The 17174-nt window shown below is 42.3% G+C and overlaps 1 protein-coding gene across 1 annotated transcript; it reads left to right on the forward strand.

Annotated features, from left to right (window-relative positions):
* The first annotated feature begins 299 nt into the window (after window positions 1-299).
* Ucma (upper zone of growth plate and cartilage matrix associated) lies at window positions 300-8958 on the forward strand. The gene is made up of 5 exons (XM_047521451.1): window positions 300-414; window positions 789-854; window positions 956-1051; window positions 4652-4750; window positions 8512-8958. The coding sequence occupies exons 1-5, from the start codon at window positions 357-359 to the stop codon at window positions 8607-8609; spliced, it is 417 nt and encodes a 138-aa protein (XP_047377407.1). The 5' UTR covers window positions 300-356; the 3' UTR covers window positions 8610-8958.
* Window positions 8959-17174: the final 8216 nt, after the last annotated feature.

A 17174-nucleotide genomic window follows, 5' to 3' on the forward strand; every position in this document is an offset into this window, starting at 1 on the left:
AGTTCTTCGAAACACGCCTTTGGTCTCTGGACTCTTAGGCTGAGCCTTCTCAATAGCAACTCTTTGGGTATGGATGTTGAACAGGTCACTTCTAAACTGTCCCAGGCAGGGGCCCTGACTACAAACTTCACTTCTGTAGAGGTTTGCCAGGCGCCAAAACCATCTCCGGTGCTCCAGTCAGGAACAGCCAATGGAAACTGCAGCCAGGACCCCTCCCACTCTCCCCCAGTGGCATCCTGGCCTCCTGCCTCTCTCTTCCCTCCCTCTTGCCTGTCCCGCCTGACTCAGAGTGAAGACCAGGCGGGAGACAGCATCAGTAGCATCGGGAGCTGCAGGAAGCATCGGCCTCTACAAAGATGACTTGGCAACAAGTCCTTCTCCTGTCCTGCCTCTCAGCTATGGTGCTCCTGTCTAGTGAGTATATGGGAAGGTCAAGAGGGACTATGCTAACTACTTAATGGGTAAGACTTACCTCCCCCAGGAAGGTTCCTCTCAGCTGGCACAGAGAGGCCATTCTTGGGATTTGTGTGTGTGTGTGTGTGTGTGTGTGTGAGAGAGAGAGAGAGAGACATGGTATAATACAGAGAAATAAAGCAAAGAAAGAAAAAAACAGGAAACAATCCAGCTCACCTTTGTGGGTTCCTGGGGAGATTGACCCCAAGGCTTGGACAGAGGACCCCACATGAGGTATGGCAAGCCACTAAGCCTAGAAGGACTATTGAGGCCTTGCTCAGGGCCTGGGCTCCCCTCTGATGCTGGAGCCTTCCCTCTGTGACCTTGTCCCACAGTGCTGCGGGAGGGGACCAGTGCATCAGTGGGCAGCCCGCAGGCAGCAGGAGAAGCAGCCCAGGAAGGTGAGTTTGGGGATAACCCCTGGGTGCAGGGAAGGTGGAGCCCACACCCCTAGCATCCCTGGCCCGAGTACTGGTTGTGACAGGCCTCTCTTGGGTTTCAGGTGTGAAACAGAAGATTTTCATGCAGGAATCGGATGCCTCAAATTTCCTCAAGAGGCGCAGCAAGCGGTCCCCCAAATCCCGAGATGAGGTCAATGGTAAGGATGCTGAGTGGCCCCTTTCCACAGCAGGGGACCAAGGGTTTCAGCAAAGCCCTTGAACATTGGGGTAACTGAAGCTCTGAAGTAGAAAATTATGCCATGTTTCCTTGATCATGGGTCACATGTTGGGGCAAATGCATTTTTAGAGTGAGGACAGAAAAGAACAGTGCTGCATCAAAGGCACCTAACAATTATGAGATGCATCCCTGCTTCAGAAAGTGGAAAATGTAAAGGAGGAAACATGTGCTCTAGTCTAGAGGGCACCTAGCACTTCAATGGGTGTCTTGGAATATTGGCAAGGTACAAGAGGGACTTGCCAGAGCAACAGAGTCACATGCAGAAAAAGATCCCAGGGGACAGGAGTGCTGAGAAATGTGGGCTTAGTGACAGCTCTGCTAAGTGGCCTCAGCCACTTCTTGTCTGTGGTCCTAATTTCCTTACTTATAAACCTCTGAAAAAGCTGTGTTCAGCCAGCTGTGCCTTTTTTGAAGCTTTCGTTTGCAATGCAGTTGGTGAACGTGTCTCCCTATTGGCCTGCTAGAGGCCCTGGGGTCCACACTGCAGGGCCCTCATGTCCTTGACCTGCAGCCCTTGAAGGCATTTGAGTTTCCTACCCCTACACTTGATTCTTCTGAGATTCTGAGCTCAGACTGTCCTGGCCAAGTCTACAGCTTGATTCTTTCCTTGTGTGTGTAGATGAATGAACTCTTTGTATCCCTGAGCACACTCAGTAAGGTGACTTTCTCAGTGAAAATAACAGGACTGTTTTCAAATGATGGGGAAGATCAGAGGTGGAAATGCTTGGAGATGAGAATTTTTTTTTTTTTTTTCAGATTGGACAAGTATAGCCAGATTAGTGAAATCTCTAGACCTCACACAACTTGGGATTCAAATTTGGCAAATCAAGAAACACTGAAAGGCTGTTAAGGAGGTTGGGTTATTCTTGTCTGAAATCAGAGAAGCAGCTTTCTGGCAAACTTCCAGTGGAAAACAGGCAATTTAAGGACAGGCAAATATCTCTGTCCTCTGAAGCTGACTCAAAACCATAAGGTCTAGGATTAAGCTGAGGTCCCTGGTCTTAGGCAGGAGTTCAGTGCATCAGGCAGTCAGGGGAGGCCCAGAATAGCCAGGTGAACCCCCAGCACATAAATGCATCTGAGGATACCTAGTTAACTCCTGTAGACAAATGGACAGAGCTACAGTGCCCAGTGTCCTTCAAGTTGGGAACAGGACAGGTGGCACTTGAAGCAATTTACATTAGAAGCCAGGAGTTGGAATCCTGACTCCATTAAGCTTTTGGGATACAGGCTCAATTGACTTTAAGATGAAAGAAAATCTGAGGGAGGCATGTTGTTGGCAGAAGTGCATGTAATGCAGAAGGTGATTCCTAGCACAGAAACACCATCTCAGCTGGGACTGGTGGTACAACATGCAATCTCTGACACTCTGGAAGCTGAGGCAGAAGAATTGCAAGTTCCAGGCCAGTCTGGGAAACTTAGGGAGACCCTGTTTCAAAGTAAAACAAAAAGGGTAGAGATGTAGCTCAGAGGTAGAGCCCTTGCTTATCATGTGCCAATCCCCAGTACCTAAAAACAAACAAACAAGCAAACCACAACCCCATCTTGACCCAAGAGTTAAATTGTTTTTATTTATTGCTACATCTAACATCCCAATTTAGCTGAGCATGGAGGTACATCACTAGAATCCCAGTGCTCGTGAGACTGAGGTAGAAGACTCAGTTGAGTGCAGGAGTTCAGAACCATCATGGATGATATAGTGAGACTCTGTCTCAAAAAAAAAAAAAAAAAAATTCAGAAGAAAAATGTCCAGTTTTTGGCACCTCTGAAAAGGCAACTTGAGGAACCAAAGAACCAAGGTGTTCTCTAGGCCAGTACTGAGAATCTGGTGTTCTGGCTCCAGCCTCAGCTCTGCCGTGTAGCTGTGTAACTTCCAAGATGCCCATGCACTTCTCTGAGCCTGGATCCCCTCCTGAGAAATACCTGGGGCATGGAGATGGATTGGACTACAAACCCCTTCTGCCAGACTAAGGTTTCCTTCAACTGTACAGGCAAAAAGGAAGGAATCTGGGACAAACAGAGGACTTACCTCAGGAACTCTAAGGTCAATTTACAAATAAGTTGACTTTTTAATCTGAGTTAAATAATAGAAATACAATGTAAATAACTAGTATTTATTGAATTTACTTATCATTGTAGACTCCTTGGTTCCATGAGGGATTTGAGATGGTTTCTGATATTACCATTCTGCATAGAAATTCTTGTTATTTCCTGAATTCCCTTGTAATGTGGGGGTGGGACAGGGGCCATGGCCTCCCTTGGTTCCTCTGTCTCCCCCATCTGCTCTTGCACATCATTGTCTTGTGGGGACAACAGGAGCACCTTAGTTCCCCAGGAGAATGTGAGATTTCTGAGAGGGGCCTGTTCTTTTTCCAGCAGACATGACCTGTGGGTCTTTGTTGATTTTTCTAGTGAAAAACGTGTTAGAAGTTCCTTGAAAGTAAAGAGTTCTACATAATGTCCTCCAGATAAACAATGTCCTCCAGAGGACCACAGCTTTCAGAGACTTTAATTCTCACAGCCAAAAACTCAGCAAAACTTTTCTTTTTCTTTCTTTCTTTCATTCTTTTCTTTTCTTTTCTTTTCTTTTTTTTTGGTGGTGCTGAGGATTAAACAACTCAGGGCTTTATGCATACTGGACAAGCACTCTACAACTGAGCAACACTCCCAGCCCATGAAACTTGCTTTTATGTCTTTCTCTTCACCTGGATGATAGGCATCTTAAACAAAGGGACAGCATCTTTCTTACTTACATTTTTAATCCAGAATTTACTACATCTTGGTGTGACAAATGCTCAAAAATGTTGACTAGACTTGAAGGTATTAATCAATGGGAGATCAACTTTAAATTGGATAAGTCCTTCATAAAGTTTATTTATTTATCTATTTTTCATTTTCTTTTCTTTTCTTTTTTTTGTACTGAAGATTAAACTGAGGAGTACTCTACCACTGAGCTACATCACCAGGCCTTTTTAGTTTTTATTTCGAGACAGGGTCTCACTAAGTTGCCCAGGCCTGGGTCAAACTTGCAATCCTCCTCCCGGGGCCTCTGGGTCTCTGGGATGACGGATGTGTGCCACCACACCCTGCTCATGGAGTTCGTCTCTGATCATGGGATTCGAGTGTCTAAGTGGCCTGGTATATTTGGATCGTACCACTAACTTGATGCCTGGATTTAACTCACATTTTCTCTTGGGGTTTCAATCTCTTCACCTGCAAAATGAGGTGATTGGGCCAGGTATGGTGGTGCACATCTGTAATCCCAGTGACTTGGGGGGCTAAGGCAGGGGGATGACAAGTTTGGGGACAGCGTGGGCAACTCAGTGAGTTCCTTTCTCAAAAAACGAAAACCAGAAAAACAAAACAAAACAAAACCAAAAAGGACTGATGATGGAGCTCTGCCAGGGGTAAACAATTTCAGTGGCGTCCCCCAACCTCAGTCCCTCATGGATCACTTTCAGCTTCTCAGGTAAAATGTTGATGTTCCCCTAAATGTGTCCCCTCAACGCCTCTCTCACAGCGGAAAACAGGCAGAAGTTGCGGGCTGATGAGCTGCGGAGGGAATATTACGAGGAACAAAGGAACGAATTTGAGAACTTTGTGGAGGAACAGAAGGATGGTAAGAGTTCTCGCTCATCTGCCATTTATGCCCTGTTTGCTAAGTCTTGACCTTTCACCTCTTGTCAATAGATAAATAGTAGAAAAGGCAAGAAGAGGGCCTATTGATGCACCATGCTCCTGCCCTCAGGGATCCTGCCTGCCTTCTACCCTTGCTGGCTGCATCAGGGCTTCAGTAAGGGTGGGCATGGATGGGGGAGGGATAGAGGGAGGCCATATTTCTGAGCCAATGCCTTCCACCAGTGGATGTGGCCTTAATGTCTAGTGTCCTTGTGTCATCCACAGCAAACATCTGTAGGAACATTTAATGAGGATTAGACCAGTAGGCCTGATTTGCATTATGTGCTTCTTTCTTTCGTTTTTGGTCTTTTTCTAACTTTAAGGTTGAAATGCTCCTGAGCAAGCTCACTTGGTACCTCCTGGTATGAGCTTGGATGCAGGGTCCTGGTTTGGGATACTTTTGTTAGAGTCAGCTCTTTCAGTTCTCCTAATTTCTTGGCTCTGATGGACAAAGGAAGTACAGCCCTCCAAGGGCATCCCAGTGAAAAGGGTACCACCAACAGGTCCCAAGAGGTACAGGCTATGCCTATAGCCCTTTAGGAAACACCTGGCTGAGCCCCACAAGCAGGTGTTGGGCTCAGATCCTGGCAAATCAAACTTTTGGGGGACCATATTGTGAAAAACTCAGGCTGTCCAAGCTCAGAGGTCAATGCTTGTTACCTTAAGACAGCTGGGGAGAGCTGTCTTAAGAAATGAGAAGGTGATTTTTACTCATACTACTCATAATAACATTTGTGTGTGTGTATGTGTGTGTGTGTGTGCTTTTTAAAAAAGTTTCAGGCCCAAATCTCTAGCACATGGGTAGAAAAAATTTGCTATTTTCTTTTCATGAATTATGAAGGAGGTTAGGTACCTATAGGATGACATGTCTTTTAGAGGATGCTAAGATCAGGGTCCTCAGGCTTCATTCACAGAGTGGAGAGGTCACTTGCAGAGTAGGCCACAGGTCTTTGGGAACTGGAGTTATACAGCTGTTGGAGCAGAGTACTTGTTCTGCCAGGTACTGTGCTGAACCATTTAAACTCTACCACCTACATCTGAGATAGGTCTTGGGAGTTCCATTTTAGAGTTTAGAAAACAGGCTTAGAAAAGATACATGAATACCCAAGGTGGCATACTAACAGGGTGGTCCTAGGATTGGAACTCGAGCATATTTCTCAGCAAAGGTCCTATTCTTATAAATCAAGGATGATCATACACAGAAGTTTTGGTAAAGGAATTGGCCTACAAATGTGAATGGAGTGAGGAGGGTAAAACAAAGCAGTCCCTAAAGAGGTCCACAGAGCTCAATAAAGGAAGGAGCAGAGGTGGAGCCGGTCTAGTCTGCCTGAGGATAAAGTTCTGAAAAAGGTGGAACTCATCTCAACATTCCTCCCTTTCCCTTGCCTCTGTCCCAGAACAACTGTTGCTCCGACCCGTTGCCTGCTGCCTCCATCCTGGGGCCATGTTCAAAGTCTCCATCTTCTGGGCCCTTCTATGAGGCCGGTGACATTCCCCTTTCATAACCCTAGTTTTAGTTAGCTGTCTTATCTAACGATAATTAATAGCAGTTGGATGTTCAAGCTTTCCCAAGGCATTTGCTTCATAAAAAGGATATCCAATCAATTTCTGTGGCAAAATCACTCTCAAAGAGGAGTTGGTCCACTGAGCTTGAGAAATGCCTGAAAGGGCTGAGTTCTAGTCCAGGAGTTCCAGCCCATCTCTGGGGTACCAAGTACCTAAGGGTGTTTTTCAAGGGGAGTGCCAGCTCCAGGATCCCATGGAAGGAACTATTTCCAGCAGCCATGGTGCCTCAATGTGCAGTGGTAACAGGGCCCTTCCTCTTTGGTCCAAGCATCTGGCTCTCACAGGTGCTAAGGACCATGGGGACATCCGTTTTATCCATACCACCAGGTTTTCCTATTAGCTCAGAGTCACAGAGAATGCCACTTTCACTAGCACCAAAATCAAGTTCATAAGGTTTTTGGGAGAAGTCCACATTTGAGACAATAGAGGCAAGGAAGACATTTCAGGTTTTTAATCCTTGACATCATTTTCTGTCAGTATTTCCATCTTCCCAACATTTTTCATGAATTCTTTTCTTTAAAAAACAAAAGAAACAAACAGCCAGGCATGGTGGTTCATGTGTATGATCCCAGTGGCTCGGGAGGCTGAGGCAGGAAGATGGAAGTTCAAACCCAGCCTCAACAACTTAGCTAGGGCCCTGTCTCAAAAGAAAATATAAAAATGCTGGGATGTGGCTCAGTGGTTAAACGTCCCTGGATTCAATCCCCAGTACCAAAGCAAAAAACAAACAAAAAACAACTTTGTGGTAAAATAGAGATAAGGGAAAATTTGCCATTTAAATCACTGCTAAGTATACAAGTCAGTGACATTTAGTACATTCATACTGTTGTGCAACTATCACCACTATTTCCAAACAGTTTCCTTATTCCAAACGGAAACACTGTACCCATTAAACAACTGTCTGTTCCTCCTCCCTGCCCCCATCTTGGTAACCTCAACTATATTTTTGTCTCCATGAATTTTACTGTTCTAGGTATTTCGTGTAAATGGAGGACACAGTATTTGTCTCATTATGTATGGTTTATTTCATTTAGCACAATGGTTTCAATTGTAACAAATGGCACAATTGTAACACTTGCCATAACTTCATTTCTTTTTATAGCTGAATAATGTCTTATATATTTGCATATGTATTTGTTTATAAATCCCATAAGTAACATATTTTGTTCATCCATTCATCTGTGGGTGGACATTTGGGTTGTTTCCACTTTTGGGAGACTGAAAATTCTACTGCGGTGAGCATTCCTATTTGTACAAGTATTTGAGTCCCTGTTCTCAATTCTCTTGGGTATGTGTCTAGGAATAGAATTGCTGGGTAATATGGTAATTTTATTAACTTTTGGAGGAACCTCACTCAGCCTTTTCAAATACTGGAGGCTTTATGACATCTGCCAGTGACTTAATGGCAATTAATGGTAACAGGTGTCTTGAACTGGCACCAGGAACCTAATTCTACAATTACAAAAAAGTGTTTGGAAATATGTCTGACCAAACACAAGTAAAATCACAACTTTCTTACTCATTAAAAACTTCCTTCTTTTTTAGGCTTTACTATGAAGCACATCAAATATATGGAGAAATATCAAGTTTAATGAGCCCCATAGAGCCAGTTATCTAAGTTTTCCCACATTTGAAAAAGGGTGCTTTTGCCAGTGAGTTTTAAAAATGGAATTTTATTTTTGAAGCTTAGAAAATACAGAATGGTATAGAGGGAAAAAGCTGTCATAATCCTGCCACTCCGGGTCAACAATGATTTCCATCCGTGAGCTTTTCAAGGCACAGTTTGTGGTCTCTTTTGAGTCACAATGTTATTACTTTTTAGTTCCTCGGTTGTCATGTCTTTGAGCCAGTGACTGCACAGGCTTTTCCTCACTTGACAGGTTGTAGGCAAAGAGCTCAGATGCCAGACACCCGTCTCAGTCCTACTGGCAGCCGGCTGGGTGGATCTGATTCACAAATGGAGGCCGCTGGACTCACTTTTTTAGACCCCTTCCAGCTCTATCTTGGATGTCTCCAGGCACACTTGGCTCATGTCACCTCAGGGTGGGCCATGTGCACTGACAGCTGCTTGGCCAGGTTGCTGTCTTCAGGTCAGAGTTCCCTCCCTCCTCATGTGACTCCATCTTTCCTTTCCAGAACAGGAAGAGAGGAGCCGGGAGGCTGTGGAACAGTGGCGGCAGTGGCATTATGATGGGTTGTACCCTTCCTATCTCTACAACCGCCACCACATCTGACCCCATCCTGAAGCAACCCAGGAAGACATCCTGACACACAGCTGTTCACCCCAGGTGTACCAGAACCTCTCTCCACACAAATGCTCTTATGGACCTCAGCTTAGGGTCTGCTGTGGTCAACAACCCTGGTAAATACACATGCCTTTCATTCTGATGCATTAAATGCCCCAGCTTTTGCTTCTTGGTGGATGATTTTCTATGGTGAACAACCGCCTGTGGCTCATCCTAATCCCAAATCTTCATTGCTTTTCCCTCATTTAGTCATTGTTCCCAAAGCAGAACTCCTATCTGAAGGACAGGAGAATCACAGCAAAGAGAAATTTTGTTTGCTTACAGCCTTCAAATAAAAATGCTGACTCAACCATATGTATTATCATCTCAAGTCTCCAGCTGAGCAAGGTGTGGACTTGTGCCCCCTGAGTGACAATGTTAATGTTGCTGATTTGGGTATTAGAAAGCTTGTCCTTGGTTATATCAATCATTCTTCTATTATGTCTCAGTAGTTAGTCATGTAAATGAAAAAAATACTAACACAATTGTTTTGGTAAAAGCTTTTGAAGGTTTGCTGAGCCCAGAGGCTTGCTTCCTCATCCCTCCAATGAGTCTTAAGGTTCATCCCTGATATCTTAATTGCACCATTCAGAAGCCACAGTTATAGCAAGGCCAGTTGTGTAAACAAAACAAGAAAGCCCTGTTTTGGCATCATCTCACTTTTCTTCATAGTGTCTTATATTTGTCTTCCACTGCTGCCGTAACAGAGTACCACAGACCGGGCGACTTAAATCAACGGAGCTGAGAAGTCTGGAACCTCACTGTTGGCAGGGTCACATTCCCTCCAGATGCTCCAGGGTATCCTTCCTTGCTTTTCCTGCACCTGAGGGTGCCAGGCATTCCTTGGCATATGGCAGCATGCCACCCGCCCTCGGCACAACATGGCTGCCTCCCTGTGTGCTTTCACATCACTATCCCTGTCATGTGTGTCTTTGTGTCTTCTCTTCTTAGGACACCAGTCATACTGAATCAAGCCCTCACTCTACTAACCTTGTCTTAACTTGATTACATCTGCAGAGACCCTATTTCCAAACCAGGTCACATTCACAGGAACAGGAGGTTAGGGCTTCAGTGTATCTTTTGGGGGGCACACAATTCTATCCCTTTCTTTCCTCTCAACCAGTCTGCTCTCTGGCCCCAGGCTCATCACCCCTAATCCCACTGTTGCTCTCCAATGACCTCCAGAAATTCCACACTAAGAATGGAAAAAAGTCAAAACGACTTAAGCTTGGGGTACAAGTCAAGTCTCATTACAACAAAGGGCAAGATGGCGTCATTTTTATTGGTATGATACATTTCCAGTCAACGGTGTCAAGTAGTTCCTTGGGCATATTGTTCCCTACTCTTCTACTTCCCTTTCCCTTTAACTAAGGAGAATATTTTGGGGTAGGTTTCTTTACCTATGGCCAAAGTGCACCATCCAGATACTTCTCTGTTGGGAATTATCTGTGCTTTTAAGTGTTCCCTCTCTTTAGCTTATATTTACACCACAGTGGGGTGTGAGTCTTTGCTCCCTCCACATGCCATTGAACATGCTAGACTTTATTCACCCATTCCTTCATTGGTAAGATAGATAAAATGAGGATTACAACTTCTATGCATTTCAAACTGGTTGCATCAAACTTCTCTGTGAAGAGGTTAAGTGCTTACTATCACTGGGATATCTTTGCCAGTCTCTGTTTAAAGCAAGCAAATTGAGAACATTTGCAAATAAGTTCACTGTTGGGGTCCCTTGAATTATAAATTATTTATGGTATCTCCATGGACCACTGCTGTTAGACTTAATCAGGTCAGACCTAAACAGGTGACTAGTGCTCACCCCTCTGCATAATCTGTGTATTTCTACCCGAACGCCTTTGGACCTGGTTCAACAGAAAGTTTGTTTAGGAACTATAGTTGCTATAGTTTGGAGTTGGAATGTCCCCAAAAGCCCATGTAGTAAAGGACTGGTTAGCTCGGTGCTATTGGGAGATGGTGGAAACTTTAAGAGTGGGGCTTAGTAGGAGATCTTTAGATCATTGTGGATGTGCCCTTGAAGGGGATTATAGGAACCTGGCCCCCTCCTCTGTCTCTTTCACTTTCCAGCTACAAGGCAGGAAGTTTTGCTCTACTGCATGTTCCTGCCATGATGTGCTCCTCAAAGCAATGGGGCCAGTCAGGGACTGAAACATTCATGACTATGAGCCAACATTACCTTTTTTTTCCTTATAAGTTGCTATCTCAGGTATTTGTTGTAGAGTGGGAAGCTGAATGACACCTCATTGTTCTCTACACTCTTCTAGAAAGTATCAGGTACTGTCCTCCTGGACAGTGTCATTCTAGCAGTAGAAGAAACTGGTACAAAATAAAAACATGGGAATGCCTCAACTTTTCATTGCTATTTTTACTTTGTTACCTGGTGAGACTGAAATTACTTGGGACAAGGATTTCAATGTTTTGAAGCATAAATCTCAAAGGAAGGAGTTGTGCTGGTTACCTTCCATTGCCCCAGTCTCTGATCCAAACTGGAGAGAGCAATGTTTGAGCATAGCCAAGGTCAAAGGTGCTCCTCCCTGAAATGAATCCCATTTGCTTCCTATCCTATCCCCTAAAATGAGACAGGAGCATTAGCAAGTTGTGAAAGATACTCCCAGCTCAAGGATATTCTAGGTCTGTTCTCTTGGGGCTGGCACTCCTCACAGCACTTAACTCACACCCAGATTAGAGATTCTAAAGCAGCATGTGCCTATTCTTAGATTGGCTAGCAAGTGAAGTGGGCAAGGTCGAGTCATAAACGGGTTGGTATGTGGGCACAGGTGTGGGTTTAACCCAGGTGATTTCAGATCCCAAGTCAGGACTGTGGATTGTCTGGCCAGTGGTACAAGCAAGGTTGGACTCTGGCCACATGCAATTGCCCTTCTGGCTGTTCAGGAGTCAAATGGGCCTTGAGGACCCTATCCTTGTAAGATTGATAATCTAGGATGACAAGGTGTTTTTTAAATGAATTATAGTCATTCCTTGAAATCTGAGAAGGATTGATTCTAGGACCCCCATGGATACCAAAATCTACAGATGTATTCAAGTCCCTTATGTAAATGGCATGAATTCACATATAACCTTTGCATATCCTCTGGTATACTTTAAATCATCTTTACGTTTATTATAATGTTGAATACAATGTAAATGCTAAGTTAAAACTTTCACTGTATTGTTTGGGGAATAATTGCTATACAGACACAATTTTTTGGTCTGAGGTTGGCTGAATCTGTGAATACAGAACCTGTGCATACCACAGGCCAACAGTACTTTTATTACCTGCCCAACTGGGCAACAGAAAAAAAGGCAAAGCCCTGTTCTCACTTGAGTTGCAAAACAAGAAGAGCCATAATCTGGTCCATATCAGCCAGGATAAAACACCCCATGCCTTCTGGTGAGCCACTTGTCTCTCCCTTGTGCTATGAGCAGGTGGATGGCGGGAGATGGATTCTGACTCAGGGCCATATCTCGCAGCCACCTGCCTGTTGTCTGCAGGAAGGAATGTTGGAGTCATACAGATGTCAAAAACAGAGTGGTTTGGAGGAGAGACCATTTAAAACAGAACAAAACAAGTTTGTCCTTGCCTCTTCAATGGCCAAGCTTGGCATGTTGGCTCTAAATAAAGAGTTCTAGCAGAAAGGGGCTAAATAAGAATTTGATTACCTTGTTCACTCCCATCCCTAACAAGGATTCCATTATACTTCAGGGGTTTCAAATTTGGCCAAGAATTCCTTTGCTAAAATCCAAGGGAAGTCATTTCCTTGGCTGGGGGAAGGAAGCCAAAGGTAACATGACCAGGAATTTGAGCAGCACATTTAATAGGAAATTAATAACAGCAATTTGTATTTTTGGACACTGACCTTGTCAAAAGTGTGGCCTTTGGACATTCTTTTGCTTACTCTTCTTTCTTTCACTACTATCCTTCATTCTTAAGGGCTTCCCGGTAAGTGGTTGAAAACAAATTTGTTAAAGATTAAAATTGTCATTAATTTTTTTATCACATTTTGCAGGGTTCCCCCACCCCCCTTAATGTTCTGTAGCTCAGTAGACTGCATGCTTAGCATTCTGAAGGCCTTGGGTTTGATTCCCAGAACTGAAAACAAACTGTGTGTGTGTGTATATGTATGTGTAGTTCAGGGGAAATTTTGTAACTTCTTATCATATGCCTTTACTTATTTAGATTTTTTGAAAGGAGATGGTCATTTTTGTGAGTCCCAGAATGACTTTTAGTTCTTGAAATCTTGCTAGGTGCTTTTTCTCAGTTTCATTCAGTTATCAGAAAGGTTCATTTCTAATTCATTTTCAATCATGTTCTCATGCTCTTGAAAGTTTTCCATCCCAAATATGCCTATTGAGATGGTTTCCTGCTCATCTCAACTCAGGGTGCTTTGGGTGCTGCTTCCGCCTGAAGGGGCAACCTCCAATAAGCCTGGCTTTTCCTCCATGGGTTGGCAGAGGACAGCAGAACAGACAACACACAAAACTATTCTTTGTGTGGCTGAAGACTGGTGATCTTAGAGTGTTCTGGGTCTTTCACATCATGGAGTGGGAATGGGGCTCTGTGCCAAGTGCTTTCCTCGAGTTTAATCTGCAGAGGCTGCAGGAGAGCCTTTGTGAGAGGCATGTTATCTTGGGAGGTTTGTCACTGCTGGCAAGCTTTGCCCCTTTCCACATTACCTTTTTATTTTTCAAATTAAAGTTTGAATACCTAGCATGTGTGTGGCCCTTGGGTTCGATTCCCCAGTACACCACACACATATACACACACACACACACACACACACACACACACACGAACAGGTAATCTACATATATGCTTTCAAACTTACAGGGACAGAGAAGGAACATATTAGGAACATAGTCCCTCCTGTCTCCAAAAGAAACCATTATTCCCACATCTTGAGGATCCTGCAGGTGATCTGTGCACATCTAAGCATTTGTAGAAAACTTTTTTGTTTTTGTTTTAAAAATTAAAATTAATTTTTGCCCAGGAATGCCTACTTTACCTATTGAACCATTTTTTTGGTCATATAAAAAAGATGGTATAGTTAATTTATAGTTAAGTAGTTTTCAAAAACACTTTCTTAAAAAGCTTCCTACAGGAACAGAAATTTTTTTTTCTGAGGTGGGGAATATGGCTGGGGAATCCTATTAAATATGATTTAATATTTAATAGGTGGGGAATCCTATTAAATATGATTTAATAGGAAAACTAAGGTGAACATTTTTCTAGGCAACTCCTCATTAATTTAGACACCATAATACTTTTGGGTCTTAAATATTACACTAGTGATTCTGTGTAGACCCCTGTGTTTTTTCCTCAAATAAAAATGAAAACAGTAATCTCATTACTATGAGGCACTGACCTTGCCAAAAATAAATAAATAAATAAATAGATAAATGACTTTTTTTTTTCTTTTTTTTTTTTTTGGTAATACTGGGGATCGAACTCAGGGTTTCACACATGCTACACAAGTACTTTATCACTGAGCTATCGCCCCAATCCTTTCTAAGTTATTTTGAGACAAGGTCTTGCTAAGTTGCTGAGATTGACTTTGAACTTGCAATCCTCCTACATCAGCCTTCCCAGAAGCTGGGATTAGGTGTGCACCCCATATCCAGCAAGCTTATGATGTTATCAGCTCATGACTCATCATTTAATATGCACTTAGCAGAATTGTGGCACCAAGAGGCAAGATATTTAATATTTTGTAAACTGAATTACATGATAAACATTCAAATTATACCATGAGATTGTTCTCCACAATCATTATTGGAAAAAAATAAAATAGTACAACTGTTAGTGAGGACAACCTTTCTTATGCCTTTAACACATGAACAAGTACTTGTCATAGTTTGGATCTTGACTGTCCTCCAATGGTCCATGTGTTAAAGACTTGGTTCCCAGCCTGGTGAGACTGGGAGGTGACAATTTTCAGAGATGGAGGTAGTGGGAGGTCTTGGGTCATTGGGGTTCTGTTGTTGAAAAGGACTGTGGGACTCTGATCTCCTCCTTTTTTTTGCTTCTCAGCCACAGTGAGGTTTGGCTCCATCATGCAATCCCAACATCATACACTGCCTTGCCACAGGCCCAAAAGCAATGGGGCCAACCAACCTCCAAAACTCGGAGCCAAAATAAACCCTTCTTTATGAATTGACTATCCCAGGTATTTGTTATAATGATAGAAAGCTGACTAACACAGTACTAAATAACATACAACTAGATATTTCTTCCATTTTGATATATTGGTAATTATGTAAAAAATAAAGCCAGCATCACAAACCCAGGAATTTACCAGACCTAGGACTTGAATTGTCCTCTCTCAAGGTCAAGTCCACTTGTGCTCAGCTGATAACGTCAGTCTAGGGAATTATGAGAAGATTAAAACCACACTATTATCCATAGATCTTCTGAACAACATTATTCAAAATACTTTCATGATACTTAATGGTGAAAGAAAGCACTTATATCCAGAATATATCTCAATTCAATAATTAAAAAAAAAATTAATGGATGAACAGACATAAGTCATAAAGACATACGAGGTTGGGTGTGGTGGCAAATGCCTGTAGTCCCAGCAGCTTGGAAAGCTGAGGTAGGAGGACTGAACGTTCAAAACCAGTCTTAGCAACTTAGTGAGGCCCTAAGCAACTCAGTGAGACCCTGTCTCAAAATATAAAAATAAAAAGGCTAGGGATGTAGCTCAAGGGTTAAGTGGCCCTGGTTTAAAAAAAAAAAAAAAAAAAAAAAAAAAAGACATATGAATATACAGTACATGAAAAGAAAAGATGATCAAATAAAACAGCATTATTTTATTTATTTGCATTTCCAGGAAAATGCAAACCACACCATAATAAGATACCACTACACACCCATGAGGAAGGCTAAAAAGACGGATAACATCAGGTATTGGGGCTGTGAAGCAAATCCTTGCACATTACTAGTTGGTGTATAAAATGGTACAACTACTTTGGCAAATAACTTAGCAGTTTCTTATGAAGCTTCCCATATGACCCAGAAATTCCACTCCTAGGTGTTTACCTGAGACACAAAAATGTATCCACAGAAATATTTCTACTGGAATAATTTTAGTAGCATTATTCATAACAGCCCCAAACTGGGGACAATCCAACCCAATGTCCATCAACAAGTGAATAGGTAAACCACTTACAGGACAGTCAGCAATAAAAAGATAAAAACTATTGATAACACCCTATGATGTAGATAAATTTAAAAATATTATGCCTAGTGAAAAAAGCCAGACACAAAAGTATGTCCTATATAATTCCATCTATCTGAAACTAGAAGATAAATCTATAATAATATGAGAGAGGAGTGATAGGCAGGGGCTGGGGTGCAGATTGACTAGTAAGGGTTTAAGGCCACCTTTTGTGGGGGAAGGCAACATCTTGCATCATGTCTGTGGTGTGGTTACATGAGTGTAAACATTTGGACAAATTTTCCAAATATACACCTAAGATGTGTGTCTTTTACTGTATGAAATTTATACCTTAATATAGTTGATTTTAAAAATATCATTAGCAGAGTCTTTGCTTAGGAAAACTTACTAAACTTGGTTCAAATAAGTCTCAGCCCTTATTTCCAAATTAATTAATCAACTTCTAATCTGCAAAATGGAGTACACCCAATCTGGTCCTGTTTGGGGAAATACTAAATACTCATTGGTTATTTGTGGTTCCATATTTGCAAATTCACCTAATTTGATTTGCAGTCTCTAAATCAATTTTTGTAGTGCTTTTGTGATGACTTGCATGCACAGTGACATGTTCCTAGTTGAGGAGAGTCCAACAGTGTAACCATACTTTTAATTTTTGAAATTTCTATACCTTTTTCACAAATTGCTGTCAACCTAATAAACTAACTGATCTTTTCTACCTTTCATGCCACTTAGTTCTTTTCTTTAGATGTCACCAGGGCTAGGGATATTATAGCTCAGTTGGTACAGTGCTTGCCTTGCATGCATGAACAAGGCCCTGGGTTCAATTCCCAGCAGCTCAAAAAAAAAAAAAAAAAAAAAAAAAATTACATCATCAATTCTTCCCAAATATTGATATGGATCAGAAATGCCTACCTTCCTGGCAGAGCAGAAGCTCTGATGAGTTGCTATCAGTGACATACCTAGGCAAATAAATCTATGCTCCAGATTAAGACAAACAAGCAAATGTCATTAGACATTAATTAACCTTCTGTAAACAGCATCAAGCTTTTCTTCTATCATGAGCTTTTCCACAGAAACCCAATCCATGTACTCTCTTCCTGTCAACTGTGCTACCAATTGTCCAACCTGAAGCTTTTAATATTTTAGGTTCCCTCTGGGGAAAATTCCACACCAGTCATTCAGAAGTTCCTTCTTTGCTATTTTGGATGATTTTTACCTAAAATACTTCTATTTTATTTTTGTTGTTTGGAAAGGGAAAACATTTCATCATTAAAAAACTCAATGAAAGGCGACTTTCTTTTAAAAAGCCACCTTTTCT

This window comes from Sciurus carolinensis, chromosome 12 (genome assembly GCF_902686445.1).
Source record: "Sciurus carolinensis chromosome 12, mSciCar1.2, whole genome shotgun sequence".
Classification (NCBI taxonomy): Eukaryota; Metazoa; Chordata; class Mammalia; order Rodentia; family Sciuridae; genus Sciurus; species Sciurus carolinensis.